General features: G+C 43.5%; 2 protein-coding genes across 2 annotated transcripts; one reads left to right on the top strand and one right to left on the bottom strand.

The window, feature by feature from the left end:
- Window positions 1–3,453: 3,453 nt before the first annotated feature.
- rps4x (ribosomal protein S4 X-linked) lies at window positions 3,454–10,873 on the bottom strand. The gene is made up of 7 exons (XM_005750907.1): window positions 10,796–10,873; window positions 10,161–10,238; window positions 8,519–8,699; window positions 5,977–6,074; window positions 5,419–5,590; window positions 5,176–5,333; window positions 3,454–3,613 (listed from the first exon to the last, which is right to left on the bottom strand). Exons 1-7 carry the CDS (start codon window positions 10,796–10,798, stop codon window positions 3,512–3,514), a joined length of 792 nt encoding a protein of 263 aa, XP_005750964.1. The 5' UTR covers window positions 10,799–10,873; the 3' UTR covers window positions 3,454–3,511.
- A 353-nt stretch (window positions 10,874–11,226) lies between these two features.
- LOC106456493 (WAS/WASL-interacting protein family member 3-like) lies at window positions 11,227–11,793 on the top strand. The gene has a single exon (XM_013915359.1). The coding sequence runs from the start codon at window positions 11,227–11,229 to the stop codon at window positions 11,791–11,793; it is 567 nt and encodes a 188-aa protein (XP_013770813.1).
- Window positions 11,794–12,786: the final 993 nt, after the last annotated feature.

Raw genomic sequence — 12,786 nt, 5'->3', positions numbered from 1 at the left:
CATAGCAATTTATAATAATTTGGGATTATTAATGTAAAACTACAGCTTATGTGTCAACTTTTTGCTAACATTTAAAATTATATGGGATATATTTTTGGCTTGTTAAAATGTCAAAAATGGTCAAAGTTTGATTATAAACTTCATTTAAAAAGCCAGATGTCACAACAAACGGGTAGACGGGGGGAAAAGGACACCACAAACTTGTTGATAACTATAAAGTATAGCCTGCTTATTGGTGACTTATTTTCCTGATGGGACCTTACTTTATAAAGTAAACATCATATTGCATTGCATAAGAGTCAAAACTAATAACTGATGTTATAAATTCATCAAAAAAAGATTTCCTGAGCTCAAAAATAAAGATAATTTTAGAGGGATCCAAAGGGATCGCCCCCTGCTGGGAAAGGATTTGAATCACTTTTCACGTCCATTTTTTACAGGCTCTGATTTAGGTAAATGCTCAGCTTTACCTAAATCAATGGTATTTTTTAATAGTATACCAATGAAATAAGTCCACTTTAAGTATAAACTGGGTGTAAAGCAGTGAAAAATGTCCATTAACAGTGACATGAAAGCATTGCTGGTTGTCTAAATTCTGTCATTTCCAGATAATGAAGCGACCAGGCTGTTCGTAGTTGCATTTTACAGATATTAGATGTTGAGCAGACCCACTGTCCTCACACACTGTCCTTACTTATGGCTGCCAGCAATGATGGATTACTGTACTGTTCAGTGTGTCAGAGAGCAGACGGTCATGGGAGTGAGCCGTGGCCCTCCGAACACTCCGACACACACGGACACACACATTCCTGCTGTGCGTGTTGTTGTGTGTCGTGTGCTGAAGGGGGCGGGGTTGGAAATCAAAGTCACGGAGGGACGAGGGCAGCAGGGTTGATCTTGTGCTCTTTTACTGCACAAACATACACACACTCGTAGGTGGAATGCGAGGGCCTGAGCAGGTTACATCACACACCAGCACATACACAGTGAGGTGGTGTTTGCCAGGCCAGGTTTCTGCAGTGCGTGAGCAGGCTGCATCCCAGCAGTCACCATATGGACGGGTACTGAAGTCAGAACACAAAGAGAGCGGCGGATGGGATAGGAGAGAAGGGGGTTGGAGCAAAGGACACAGGAATGAAGGGAGGAGGCAAAGTAGGGATTACTGTAAGCGAGGAAATAAGGAAGGAAAGAATGTAAAGGAAGCAGGCTTTTGCTTACAATGAGGAGGAAAGGCAAAGAAGGTTACACGGGATCGAGGAATGATGACACTTGGAAGTTATTTTGGACAAAAGATAGAGGCTGGAAGGATGACAGCAAAGTGGGAAATGAGAAAAGGGACAAGTCAGAAAAGACAGAGGAATATAAAATTAAAGCTGAAGTGAGGAGGGGAAAAGTGGTACTGGGAGCAGATAAGGGAGAAAGGGGGAGGAGAGGGATTGGGAGTATATAAACAGATGGATGAGTGTGAAGGAGAGATCATAGAGGGATTGACAGACGAATACAACATAGAGACTCACATGATCCACAGGGCTTCTTGCAAAAAGCCTGTTTGCTCTCACTTTTTTCATGTTTTTAAAAGTAAATGGCATATAATATTCATATATGTGTAAAACCATTCACACACAGTCAGTTTAGAACCACCAATGAATCTAACCTCACGCGTGTTTTTGGAGTGTGGGAGGAAACCGACGGACCCTGTGGCAACCCACGCAGACACAGGGATAACATGCAAACTCCAGACAGCCTGGATTCAAACCCAGGATCTTTTTGCTGTGAGGTGTTGTTGCAAGCCCAAGGCTGCTGGGTACACTGCGGCCAGAAAAGGACGGACATCGTCAGCAGCAATACTCAGGCAGGCTGTCGGGTTTGAATAATGCTCAGTTGGTATGAAGGACCCCAAAGTGTGACAAGAAAATATCCCTCACACTATTAAACCACCAGCAAGCTGAACTGTTGATGGAAGTCAGGATGGATCCATGCTTTAATCTCATTTACACCAAATTCTGACTCTAACATTTGAATTTTTACAGCATTTTTCCAATCCTCTGTTGTCCATTTTTGGTGAGCCTGCATCAACTGGCTCAGCAAAATTGCAGGTGTGGCACTCAATGTGGTCTTCTGATGTTGTAGCCCATCTGCTTCAACATTCAACATGCTGCATGCATTAACCTCCTAGGACCTGGCGTCCACATATGTGGACGTCACATTTTGGGTTATTTAGACTAAAATACTCAATTTTGCTGTACAAGGGCCTGATATCCACTTACGAGGACATTATACTGCTACTGTTCTATCGAAATTTTAAACGAATATCCTCATATGTGGCTCTCATTTTTCTTAGAAACAAAAATCAGTTAAAAAAAATAAAATCTGGTAATCCTTTGTTTTTACATTCCTCAAGTCTCAATATGCCTGAATATCAAAGAGAAATTAAAAATGCATGCCGTGAAAGAGTTCAGGTCTTAGGTTTCCTAAGAAACTTTGATTCTTCAGGTCTTAGGTTACCTTTAGCCTTCCTGTCAGCTCATTTTATTGTGACCTGACTTTAACAGAAGACTGCAGCTCACTGAGATCAACCCATCTGTCATCATCAGTCACTTAAAACTCGCCTTTTTCCTCCCACTCATGCGCATTAACAAGCTGTTTGAGAGGTAATATTATTAGCCAAGTGTCTACTGAGTGTACGCAATGGATCAACATTTCCATCAGGTGAATGTTAAACGTGTATCTAATGTAATTCTGCAAACAATAATTTGCCCCCCGCCCAGCCAATCGCCATGTGGTGCAGCAATCTTAACACGATTAATCTAATATGCTCAATGTTTTCTTACAGTTCTAATTGTTGTCATTTTGAAACATTCTGATCCCACATCTTTGCTCTTTCATGCCAGTTAATTGTTGTAATCATCACGCCCCCTCCCCTGTGGTTAATATTTCAGCCAAGAGCTTTCATAGTGAGTCAGTAACAAATGGTAGTGTTTAAACAGTTTAAACTACCCGTTAGATTTACACACTGTGGCCAGAAAACCCACAAATTTAGGATTAAACTCATAATAAACCTGCTTCCTTCTTCAGGATCCTGCAGGTTTAACAAACAAAATGTCACAGTATTCAATTTTTCAAGTAAAATTTAAAACACCCTGGTTTTTATTATGCTGTCATAGCCTTATTTACTTATCTGATTGTTTTCAGTGCATATTTATTGGTGATTTTAGTGACTGTTGTATATAGTTGTTTTTGCATAACTTGCACTTTGGAGGTTCTTCAAAATGTGGCATATAAATAAAGTTTGACTTGAATCCAACTGCTGACTTTTTCTGGTTTGACCATTTTCACTCAAAAGCACCATTTAAGGAGTCATTTTTTAACCGTCTGAGACGCTTCGAGGTACTTTTAGGACATAAAGCATTAAACAGCACATTTCCAATGTAATAAAACACAAGACCAATCTGATTGTTTTGTAAATAACAGTTTATTTGAAAACCAGGGATCAGGCTGCTTTTGGGCCAGTTTAGCTGCTGCTCTGTTTGGCGGCCAGCCTCTTGTCTCTCTCCTCGGCGATGGTCAGACGGATTCCCTTTCCTCTGGGCAGGGACACCCACGGCTTGTTGCCCTGCGATCAGACAGGAGATTAGAGCAGTTAGTGCAGCTCAGAAGATAAAATGCATCTGAACAGGAAGAATATAAAGCCGGACAAATAAATTTCAACTCAAAAAGTGAATACAGACATATTCAAGATGGCCACAGTTCCACAGATTTATTTAGAACAAACGTCTTTTTAAGTGCTCAGTGTGAGAAACACAGTCTGTAACAGTAAACAAAGATCCTCAATTGTGTTAACATTTATCTGCACGCCAACACTTCTACAAGGAGCTGTCACTGAGGTGAAGAAAAGAGCAGCTCCGAGGCCGCCACATAAATGTCACGCAGCAAAGAGACGGCCGTGCCGGCGACAGATCCGATCACACCGGCCGCCAAATAAATGTCAGGCAGCAGAGAGAAGCGTTTTATTAACCACGCTCCCACCGCAGGGCCAGGTCCTCGTAATCATTAATGTGCGATTCAGTGGGACAGAGAGGAGTTCATAAAGCTTTTCACACCGCTCGGCTCCTCGCTGTGAGCCAAAATCAGCAGGAACACAAACGCAGTGTGTGTGTTTGCTTCGTGGCTCTGCCACTCCCTCTTGTGGACTCTGCCAGATCCAGTTTGCTTCAATGGCCCAGCTATTAAACATGATGGCTTTCAGTAGTGCGTTTCCTGGTATAAAGCACACAAATTTATGACTTTTCCAACATTTTCCTGTCCTTGATTTTGATTTCAGACAAAGACTTTTTAACGACATGCAGGAACCCGAGTTATGCACCCTGTCTGCATTTTGTTTCCTCCCGGAGGACGTAATCAAACGCAGCGCACAGTGCTCGGCGTTAATGAGTCCAATATTAAACCATCACTGCTGTTTGTTGCTGCACAGAGCCACAGTCATGTTCCCACGCTCAGTTCACTTAAGCTGAAGTTTCCAGTGTTTGGTGATGGAGCTCAGAACTTCTTAGAGGAATTGGTAGTTTATTTTCATCACTAATCAAAACCACAAATCGTCATCATTGCTCCAAAAATCACCCGACTCATGATATAAACTCAGCTTTAATTCTCCTGTCCAGAGTAACAAATGATAGAAAACATCAACGGTCACCCAGAAGACCGTCTTTAAAGACTTATTAATAGATTCTGATGGACTACTTCTATTTTAATCTGCACAAATGTCTTTACGAGTTAATCGACTCAGCAAGAAGGTGAGAGTCAGAAGTAGCAAGTTAGGGAAACAGAAAAGAGGGAAAAGTCAGTTTGTTTACATGTAGTTAGTAAAAAAAACCCTCAAACTACACCTTTCTAAAAACTCTACTTTTAAATCTATGAATGAAAACCTTGTTTTACTTGAAAGGGGAAAAGATTTGATTATTAGAGAACCCTCCTGGTCATTGTAAAATTAAACACTGCTGTGCTTTTACTTGACAGTCAGCTGTTGACTATGATACTGACTGATACACCGTTAGGATACTTCAAAATACTCTGCATAATAGTAGCACTTTGAGGACATTTCTTCTCACTGGACCTAAAATTTTACATCCTCCTGGTCTGGATGCTGTGTGCTGCAGACAGCGGTGGCGTATTTCTCACCTTGCCAATGACAAAGATGTTGGAGAGCCTGGTAGCAAAGCTGTTGCCTGTGCTGTCCTTGACGTGCACCACGTCGAAGGAGCCAGGGTGACGCTCCCTGTTGGTGATCACACCGATACGCCCCAAGTTAGCACCACCGGTCACCATGCACAGGTTACCTGGAAGAGGAGGAAGATCAGCGGTCAGAGATGTTCTTCATTAACAGGAAACAAGCCTGCAGGTTGTGCAGAGAGCTGAACGTACCAGTATCAAACTTGATGAAGTCTGTGATCTTGCTGCTCTCCAGGTCGATGCGGACTGTGTCGTTGACCTTGATGAGTGGGTCGGGGTAACGGATGGTGCGGGCGTCGTGGGTCACCAGGTGAGGGATACCCTTGGTGCCGATGAGGATCTTCTTCACCTTGCACAGCTTGTACTGTAAGAGGAAGAGGAGGTGTTTTAGGAAATGCGGACAAACATGTGACATTTCCTGTAAAAACTAAATCCTCAAAACTCATCATGCACGACTGACTGAAACACCGAGAATTTGGTGATAGCGCCACCGGTTTGAATGAGCTCATGAACACCAACTCTGGCATAAACAGACTTGTGATTTTTTTTTTAACCTTACAGTAACTGAGTGAGGTAACTATGCGTTTATTTGTTGGTACAAAAAGAGAGGAAAAAAACATAACTGACAAAAGAAACTCAAAAATTAAACAGTGTGGGTATGACAAACACAAAAGTGCAGATAAAAAGAGCACTATAGTAACAAATGACCTGCCTGTACTTTGAGGGTTGAGGATGAATTAAAGCTCTCACCTTGGCCTCCTCGGCGGTGATGCGGTGGACGGTGAAGCGTCCCTTCACGTCGTAGATCAGACGGAAGTGCTCGCCGGTCTTCTCGATGCTGATCACATCTGGGTACCCAAAAAAAGCAGGCGTCAGTTAAATGAATCCTGTGGTGTTTCCAACCAACAGCTCATCATCAAACTTTGTTAAAAAGCAGAAAACTTAGACTCTACCTTCAAACATTTAAGAGCTGATGTTTGGATGGTATTTAGCACCAAATTAAGGCCTCTGATGCCGAAGTTGGCAATTAAACACAGAATGAATGCCAGGGTCAACTTCTTCAGGTATTTAAAATCCGGCATCTATTTTAGGGCACACTTGACTTTTTAAAATTTATTTTCTTTATAAATCTGGCCCCTGTAATGGACTTCCACTACCAGAAGGGGGCAGTAATGTACACAAAGCGTTTGCCAGCCAGCCAAAAACAAGCCCAGAGCAGAGAGCGCCAATAAAGAAATGCTGTGAGTGTAAGATGTGAAAAGGCAAAGGTGATGACTGCTCAGTGTGGAAATTGTAAATGGCCTGTATTTGTATAGTCCCTAAGGACCCCAAAGCGCTTTACGCATCCAGTCATCCATTCACACGCTGGTAATGGCAAGCTACATTGTAACCACAGCCACCCTGGGGCGCACTGACAGAGGCGAGGCTGCCGGACACTGGCGCCACCGGGCACCAGTAGGCAACGGGTGAAGTGTCTTGCCCAAGGACACAACGACCTTGTAACAACGACTTTCGAGCCCCAAGCCAGGGCTCGAACTGGCAACCTTCTGATTACAAGGCAAACTCCCAACTCTTGAGCCCAGTCGCCCTAAGACTAAGAAAGACTAAGGTCCACTCAGATTAGAGCTAAAACTGGTCTTCAGAGCGCTGTTCGGTGATGGGGACATCCTCAGAAGAATATGCAACAGGTTTTAATGAACGTTTTTGCTTCAAATGACACAGAAGTCAAAAAGGTAACCCAACATCAACACCTAAAGACAACCTCATTCAAACTGACCTATAAGGTACCGAGTACATATCCAATGACACAAAACACCAGAGTCATCAATATTACAGCTGCAGTGACCAAGTGTTTAGCGTGCATGTACAGTATATAAATAGGCCACGAACATCCTGCAGTGGAGGCTTCCCTTGGATTTGGAAATTAAAAAGCCACACCTCCGCGTGAGGCTGTTGGCTGGTGTTGAGGTGGAGAGAGAACTGATGGCGGCGCGACTGTCACCGCTGTCCAAACGCCTGCTCTGAATTACTGGCTTGGCTGCCGTCACTGACAAGCAAAGAGACAAAGCCGGCGTTCTGAGATTTACTTCCCTGGAATAGTTACTGAAGCAGTAACTCAGGTTATTTTGGAAACTTGCTTTTCCCAGTCTCTCCACATCTCTGATAAAGCTACAGCTGTGAGTACATGCTGCTCGTTGTTCCCACAGACTGATATCAACACAGTCCTGTAAGCATTTACACTGGAGGCTCAGGCACACACTTAACGTTACAAGTCTTCTTGGAGCTCAGAACTTCTTAGAGGAATTGGTTGTGTAATTTCAGCTCATTGCTGATCAAACCAACAAATTCATCACTGCTCCTTCTGCCCTAAACATCCAAAGACTATTTACAGAGCCACTCATTTTGAGAATCTGTCAGCAGCAAAGCTATCACAGTCAACTAAAACTAGATGTGAAAAAACCAAAAAAAAAGAACTACTTAAACTTTAAGACTGAAACTTTGAATCCTAAAAGAAAAAACTATAGGGGAAGCTAACACTGAAGCTAATCTAAAACTAAACCAATTACAAAACACTCAACAGCCCTGGTCAGCAGGAGAGCCAATGTAACATCACACAGTTTACAAACTGGGATCTCACATGATTTAAGAATAAATTCAAAGTGGGGAACTTTAAACGCATTTTTAATATTCAGGCTTTTCTGAACGAGCAGTAAGTGTAACTGGAGATTTCAGCTCTTGAACAGGTAGTCATCTCACTATAGGCAGCATTTGACGTTTTATTGGCAGACAAATTTGACGTCATTACTTTGATTTGTGGTATTCCCACCTGTGTAGCACAAACTCAGGAGTGTGTTTGGTCTAAAATAACCCTCTGCTTTGGAGAATTTTTAGTTTTATAATTTTTTCTCTCCATACAAATACAGCCTTAACTTAGCCAGTAAAATTACAAAGCTGCTGCTTTTAATTTCCTCCAGGATCTAATTTAATTTCTGGAGCCGAATATTTGGTTGTCATTTTATATTTAATAAGTGGTGCATTAAAACAGCAACTACATTAACATTTTTTTCTGGCTTCTCTCTCTCTCTCTCTCTCTCACACACAGACACACACACGCGCACACACACTCACACACACACACACACACACACACACACACACACACACACACACACACATTCACCAGAAAAATGAGATGATTAATGATGGAGCTCATTTTTCATAATTTAATGAAGTTGGAACATTTCGAACCCATCAGCTGATCTGAGCTGTGGAGAAGTCTCTAAAAACTCACCCATGAATCCAGCGGGGTAGGTGACATCAGTGCGGACCTTGCCGTCAATCTTGATGAACCTCTGCATGCAGATCTTCTTCACCTCGTCCCCAGTCAGGGCGTACTTGAGGCGGTTCCTCAGGAAGATGATGAGGGGCAGGCACTCCCTCAGCTTGTGGGGACCGGTGGAAGGACGAGGAGCCTGAGGAGGCGAAGGAAGCAGGCGTTATGGTCTGTAAACAAGAAGCTTTTTCATGATTTCTGTGCGTGCTCCACTTCATGATCATTAGTCAAGTATTCCCCACAAATACAATCAACTTTGTAGCAGATTCACATGTCCGCTTTATGCACTTGTATTCAAAGTTCATGCACTCGTGTTTTTGACCCTGGCTGCCCAGTTCACTCTCCTTCCTTCTAAGACTCCACAGTGTTGGACCGCAATACTGCTCCTCGATCTGCACAGGAGCTCCAGTATGAGCTGAAGGTCACCAGGACACAGCATTGTTCTTGTGCCACTACGCCAAGCATACCACAGGCTGCAGTGCAGAAGCAGGAGTACCAGCTACAGTCCAACATCGTAGAGCAAGAGGTCAAGTCCAGCATGAAAGACTCACTGAAGACAGCTCAGCTTTTAAGCAGCTAGGAAATCCTCAGTAAAACGCAATATGACCAAAAAACATTTTTGGTATAATCAAGTAAAAACATGATAGTTCTGTGGACTTTTGTCACCCAAGCACATAACACCTGCATAGAGGGCATATCCAATTACTATTATTTGATCATTCACAGCACTCTCACATAAATACACACATATCAATCACAAACACACTGGGTAACCTGGCAATGTTAACAGACCATCTTACATGATTCAAAATATGTAAACACCAATTCCAGCAGAACAAACATTATCGTCTACAAAAACAGATTTAAAATGACAAAAGCGATACAGTCTCTATGCCGCCATCATTTCTCACCCAGTACCAGCAGATGAAATTTTTTACTGCAGTCACAGACCCACATTTCCACTTTAAGCAAGTGCTACACTTTCTCCATCCTTCAGAGCGTCCTGAGTGTATACAACTGGGAGTGAATCACATAAGCATAATCTGTGTGTTATAATGAAATATTAGCCCTAGTTTGTCGATCTCATGTAACACCATTACTTGAGCTACATGGCATGGCATCACAGTCTATTTGTTCTTTTCTACCAGACAAGAAGCTGCCACGATTTAAATAATTTCAAGCTACGGTATTCAGTCTGCTGCAAGAGTGAAAGAAAAGCAAGAAGACGGCTGATGTGACAGAAAAGGACGCTAGGGATAGGGCAGGTGACTTGCTGTGGCTAACCCTAAATGGAGCATGTTAGCATTACAGTCTTTTTCACAATAATTAACATCTTATTCATTAAAAACGCATAACCTGTCTTTTATGTGTTGCTGTGATGCGTGACCATCTCAAATAATAACGGACTAAAAAACATGCAGGATTAAAGGCGTACACTTCAATGTTTTTTTAAACAGGCATATTCACCCTGCTCCAATCAAACTGCCTGTGATGTTACACTAGCTTTCATCTGACAGTGTTAACCACTGCGTTAATAAACAAAATCCACGGTTTCACACTGAGATACAGAAGTGAACATCCACGGGTCTTCATTACTTACAAACACTCCGGTGAGCTTGTCCAGCATCCAGTGCTTCGGCGCTGCAACGCGCTTCAGGTGCTTCTTCGGTCCTCTGGCCTGCGGAATAGGCGACAAAGCCGGTTAGCAAAATGAAATACAACCGGCCTTGATTCTCCTGAGGCACGAACAAATACAGCGAGTTTATAGCAGAACCCAAACCACGTTGGGAAGGCCGGCGAGTGTGGGCCATGTTAGCATGCGGCGCTAACTGAACCCATGCTAGCACAGACTTCGGCCCAGCCGGGACACACACCGGAAACATTTGTGGCATATTTTAGGATTTAAATTGTATCTAGATTTAAAATAAATGCATAAAAATACTGCACAGCTCTGCTTCCTGGCAGTAATACTCTTGTTTCTTTTTTAAGCGGGCTAACAGCGATAGCCGCTACCGAACTAGCAAGCCGCGGCTGACAAACCCGCACAGAAGGATCAGGTCGTCTTAAAATATCAATTAAGAGCAAGAATCAACGCTTTCAGCTACAATTTAAACTTCCTCCGTTTAATAAGACGCTAGAAATTAAAGTAGGACACATAAAGGTTTCGTAGTATAAAACATAAAAGTGATGTTTAGGGATTATTTCAGAGAGGAACACTGAGGGGAAACTGCTCACCATGTTGGAGTCTGCGGGGGAAAGGACCTCCAAGCTTCCGGTAATGCGTGTTAAGCCCTGCTACGGCACAGTGCGAGGGACACACCTACTGAAAGTCGCTGCTAGCGTTCTTTCTTGGCTTTTATTGCTTGTGTTGTAAACTTTTTAATATCCTATTAGTAGTACCAGTGGCTACTACACCACAGTCATCTTTAAACGCTTATTTGAGCAGCCATTTTAAAATTACATTTAACTGATCACCAGGACATAATGTCATGCCAGTTTTTGTTTTGGGCTCCTGCAAACCTACCAGTTCCTTGGGTGTCCTGGCAGTCCCTGCGCCTACACCTGCTCTCAGGAGTACACTGGCCAGGCTTAAATATCAGCCACAGTCACCAGAGCCTGCTGTGTGCCCTGCACACCCACAGTTAGAGGCATTTCCACCAGAGGCCATGGCCGTCTGGTCTTTTTCTACTAGGGGTCGTCCACTGTCTGGTCCTATTCTGTCTCCACCAGAGGTTGCCTGCGTACAGCTGTCTTCGTACAGTTGTCTGTTCCTGCTCCAACCCCAGCCAGTGGTCTGTGCTCCGCCCGAGCCAGCACTTGCCAAGCCACATCCAGCCATGCCTTCCACACCTGGTCTGGCATCAATGTCGCCGCCCATGCCTGGTCTGGCACTGCTGGCTCCTGCTAAGTCTGCCAAAGCTGGTGTGGCACCACCTGCCACAGCTGGTCTGGTACTGCCGGTATCGCCAGCGACTGCCACGCCTGGTCTGGCACTGCCGCCACCTGCCAAGCCTCCCCTGCCCGGTTGGGAAATGCCAGTATTCCAAGCCTGCCACACCTGGTCTGGCACCGCCTGCCAGGCCTGGCACGCCTACTCCAGCACCACCGGCACCTGCCACGCCTGGTCCGGCCCTGCCGGCACCTGCCAAGGCTCCCAAGGGTTTTGGTCTCTACAGTTGCCACCCGCCTGCCAAGCTGCTGGAGAAGTTCCATCACCTCCGTCAGTCCTTTGAGAGGTGTCACTGGCCACGTGGTTGGCCTCCAGAACTGCTCCTGCTTTGTTTGCTGGACTCACTGCTCCTAGTTTTTGTTTTGGACTCTGTAATCTCAAACTGACTCTGAGAAATTGCTTTATCTGTTCATAACAAACATGCTAGATTACTAAAGATCAATCTGCAGGATTATCAAAACATGTAGCAGGGTAACGTAATCATAATGCAGGAGCCTTACAGGAAATTTGACCATATTACCCCAGCAGTGAAGACACTTCATTGACTCCCAGTTCAACACAGAACTCTTAGAACCCCTCTGTTAGTTCATAAAGCTCCCAGTGCCCCCAGCACACCTCTGACTATAACCCAGTCAGACCTCTTAGGTCATCAGGTGCAGATCCGTGAACTGTTCACAGAAGATCTAAGTCTGCTGAAGATGCTTTCAGCAGCTGTGGGCTGTGTCTACACTAAAAAACAGATGAAACCTTTTTCATTCTCACAAGCTTAAATTAATAACCCTGTGTGTTGGCGCTTGTCTTTTACTTCTTTGTAAAGTTTTGTTTTATTGATTTTGTTGTTTCGTGACGTGCATAGTTCTTTAAAAAAAAACCTTTTTTTTTCAAGTTTACGTGCTGTGAAAACAAAACTGACCAGTGTGATAATGATGTGAGTATCTCCAGTTTTTCAAACCTAAAACAAAGAAAACTGTATTAAACTAAGCACAGGAGTCATTATTGCTCATAGACATCAACTCAGCAGAGGCTCTTCTGGGTTATCTGGATCATTCAGGAAAAACAGAACAGATTTTTATCGTTTTATGAACAGTTTTTGCAGAATTTCACAAATAATTATCTCATTAACTCAGGAAACCAGAAAAAATACACTAATGGTTTAATGGTTTGCCAACTGTCCCAAAAAACAAAGTTTTAGAAGCCTTTAAACACCCTAACTTAAACCTATCAGTCTTCAAGCCCCCAGCTCTACATTAATAGAGTTGGGGTTATTCACAATGTG

Source organism: Pundamilia nyererei, unplaced genomic scaffold (assembly GCF_000239375.1).
Source record: "Pundamilia nyererei isolate P.nyererei 1_Seehausen unplaced genomic scaffold, PunNye1.0 scaffold00292, whole genome shotgun sequence".
NCBI lineage: Eukaryota > Metazoa > Chordata > Actinopteri > Cichliformes > Cichlidae > Pundamilia > Pundamilia nyererei.
This window is presented reverse-complemented; position numbering and strand designations above follow the sequence as displayed.